The sequence below is a fragment of the Myxine glutinosa genome, chromosome 2 (assembly GCF_964187855.1).
Source record: "Myxine glutinosa chromosome 2, kmMyxGlut1.1, whole genome shotgun sequence".
Taxonomy (NCBI): Eukaryota; Metazoa; Chordata; class Myxini; order Myxiniformes; family Myxinidae; genus Myxine; species Myxine glutinosa.
In genome coordinates, this window is record NC_136262.1 from 240,044,782 (window position 1) to 240,048,516 (window position 3,735).

A 3,735-nucleotide genomic window follows, 5' to 3' on the forward strand; every position below is an offset into this window, starting at 1 on the left:
CCTAACTACTTTCTAAATGACATTAACACACTTTACACTACCCGGGGTCTTTCCTTGCCAATCCATTGGCCATCTTACACTATGGGTTCTAAAAACCAATTCCCATTGACCAAACTGTGGTGCCTCTCAATTTGGGGTCTCACTCCCCCGATTCGTCTCCCGGTGCTCTCGCACAATTTCTGGGCTGCGACGTCTAGCTCTCCCAACAGGTCTACCCACCTGCACACCTCCACCACTGCAGTTGCCACCCGAGCTTACCTGTTCCTTACCTAAGCTATCTAACTGGGGAAGGCCCCTCCTGGCTCCGTCACCCCTCGGTGCCCTCTGGCACTGGGCTACCCGGGTCCGTCCTCCGGATCCTCGGGCCCCATCCACAACAACTACCGGCTCCCAGAGCCCACCTGCGGCCTCACCTGGCCGACATCCTCACAGTGGTGGAGTGCCCAAACCAACTACACACACTAACAGGCTACACGCCCAGCCATTTCCACAACACTAATGCACCCATCCAAATACCATTCTTTCACCCGCACCACAGATACCAATATCCAACCACAATTTACCTATACCCTCTACCTAACACTTACACTACCCGCCCCTGGTATTCGTGATGGGGGTCCACTCTTCCCCCATTCACACCTTCGCACCATCCACTCCACTCCATAGTTTCCACCATACTCACTCCACGACCATCCATTCCAATACTCCAGATATTCCACACTACCATTTATTCCACACAACCATTCTCCATACACCTGTTCTTCATACCTGTTGTTGCACACCTGTGCAATCATACCTGGTGCCACCTGCACCCTCCTTCCTTCCTGGACCATTCGGTCAATACAACACTCATCACTATCACTATCACTCTCACTCATACACTGCTCCATCCACCTGTTCAGTTGCACACCTGTGCAATCACACTTGTTCCTTACACACTTTTCACAATACACTTCCAATTCTCAAACACACGGCATCATCTCATCTAACTACTCCCCTCTGGAACTTGCGCTTCCCAGTCGTCCCTTTAAACCAGGGGTTCTTAACCTTTCTAGTGTCGCGCCCCCTTTAGCAATTGTTGCTGGTCTCCATGCCCCCCTCCACCTACATCTGACGAAGCTGCTCGTTGGGGAGAGCGCGAGAGGGGTTTCCCCTCTCGCGGGGGGGGGGGGTCTGGGGGGTCCCCCCCAGGAAATTTTTGAATTCTAGGTGCTCTGTGGTGCATTCTGAGGGGTTTGTTCGTTGATATTGAAGCCAGCCAGGGCTGGGCCCTGGCTATTCACGTACATTCTGGCCCTGGCTATTGACGCCCTGGCCAGCCCTGGCCATTGGAATGGGCCCTGGCCAGCCCTGGCTGGGCCCTGGCTATTGACGTAGATTCTGTTAACAGCCAGGGCCCTAAGCATGGCAGCCAGGGCCGGGCCCTGGCGGGCCCTGGCTTATTTCAAACACTGGATCTGGTACCCCTGAACAGATGATGTTCTTTCAAAATAACAAAGGAGAGATTACAAACCTCGTTTTATTGCATCAAAACGCAAACAAGCTCAAGGCACGGATCGATGAAAGGAAAGGGTAACTACACAAAACACGTTTGTTGAAATGTCACGTCAAAGGACGCAAAATCAATGAAACAACAATTTAGTCACTAAAGAAGCAATGCCAAAAATCTCACTAAATTTTAGTGAGATGGTTGGCACTGCTTCTTAGCTATCAGATCCGGAATTCGTGGTCGCGTGCCAGAGAGAGCACAGCGCAGACCTCCTTCAACGTTCAGCTTGCTTCTGTATTTGGTCTTGACAGCGACCAGCGCGGAGAATGCAGCCTCGCAGAGATACGTGGATCCGAACATCGTCAGAATCCGAACAGCTTGAAGCGAGATCAGAGGATAAACAGGAAGATACTTGACCCAGAATGTCTCCAGGTCCAGAATTTCAAAGTCATCCTCAGCCGAGGAGTTGAACTTCAGCTCCAGAAACTCCTCCTGGACCTCGTCCGAAACATCAGCTACGTCGCATTGGAATGGGTTTCTGATGAATTTCCAGGTCTTTCGCTTTTCGTCCAAGTCAGGAAAGTAGCGGATGAAATCCGCTTTGAGTTCAGTCAGATGATCGATGATTTGGTTCTTTAACTTTGAATCGAGAAGGCCGTCCGGAACGGCAGAGTCCAAGATTGGGAAACAAGCTATGTTTCCGGCCTCCATTCGGCATTTCCAGAGGTCGAGTTTAGCCATGAAGGCTCGAATGGCGTCGTATTGCGTGATAATGTTTATGTGCTTCCCTTGCAGTTTTTGGTTGATACCGTTGAGTGCTTCGAAGATGTCTACGAGGTAAGCTAGAGACAGTTGACATTCTCGGGACTGGAACATTTTGTAGAGATCCGCCTTCCGCTGCACGTCTAGGAATGTTGCGACTTCTTCCCTCAGCTCGTAGACTCGCCCCAACATGTTTCCCTTCGAAAGCCAACGCACGTTTGTGTGGAAAAGCAAGGCTTGATGATCGCAGTCCAAGTCCTTGCACAGCTGTTTGAACAGGTGACTGTTTAAGGCTCCACCTTTGATAAAGTTGACTACCTTGATAGCCAGGTTCAGGAAATCCCTCATTTCAGCGGGCAGGGTCTTAGATGCTAAGGACTCACGATGGATAACGCAGTGTGTACCAATAGCAGAGGGACTCTTTTGTTTCACCTTCGTAACGAAACCCGAACGCGAGCCAAGCATGGCCGGAGCTCCGTCTGTGCAAACACCTACCAACGCGTCCCATGAAAGTCGATTTTCTTCGAAGAACTTCGATACCACTTCAAAGACATCCGCTGCTGTCGTGTAAGTTTCCAGGGGATGACAAAATAGCATTTCCTCCTTCACGCTGTCGCCTAATATGAAACGAGCATACATGAGCAGCTGAGAACACTGAGCCACGTCTGTCGTTTCGTCACATTGGATGGCAAAGACAGGCGAGGCCCTTATCTGGTCAGTCACTTGTTCTTTGATGTCCTGAGACATTTCATCGATCCGTCCCTTGATGGTATCGTTCGACAGGGAGATAGCCGAGAGTTTGTTCGCACTATCCTTCCCCAGGATGAGCTCTGCCGCTCGCAGTAGACTCGGTTTAATGAGAGTCTCTCCGATTGTATGGCTCTTCTTGTTCTTTGCTACTAGCAGGGCAATCTCGTAGGACGCCTCAACGATCTTTGACGTCTGTTGCCGAAATGTCCCACTGCTGTCCAACTTAGCTCGCTTCAAGGCTTCCCTTTTCGCCACAAAGAATGCCTGTGATTTGTCTGCTAGTTCAGGATGGGTTGTCCTCAAGTGGCGTTCCAAACGTGTTGGCCGCATGGCATCATTGCTCAGAGTCTTGTAACATATAACGCACTGAGGAACCTCTGCGTCACCCTTTTGAAGTGCCACAAATCCGAACTTGATGTACTCGTCTTGGTATTTCCTCTTTTTCGCACTCATTGCCATTGACTTCGATTCCAGTTAATAATCTGTCGGAAGAAAAAAAGAAGTGTTAGTTGAGACTGAAACATACTAGGAATTATATAAGGCGCTATCTTTTCGGTTAATTAATTTTTTTCAGTAGGGGGATTATAATTTCCGTTTGGGGTTATTTATACGTTTATACTGCCGTCCCGCGCCCCCTCTGAAAATTGCTCACGCCCCCCTTGGGGGGCACGCCCCACAGGTTAAGAACCGCAGCTTTAAACTATTGCGCTCCCTCGTCATTATCATCCACTCTA

The 3,735-nt window shown here is 49.9% G+C and overlaps 1 protein-coding gene across 1 annotated transcript; it reads right to left on the minus strand.

Moving 5' to 3' along the window:
• Window positions 1-1,678: 1,678 nt before the first annotated feature.
• Window positions 1,679-3,454, minus strand: LOC137422134 (protein FAM200C-like). Its single transcript, XM_078772708.1, has one exon. The coding sequence runs from the start codon at window positions 3,452-3,454 to the stop codon at window positions 1,679-1,681; it is 1,776 nt and encodes a 591-aa protein (XP_078628834.1).
• Window positions 3,455-3,735: the final 281 nt, after the last annotated feature.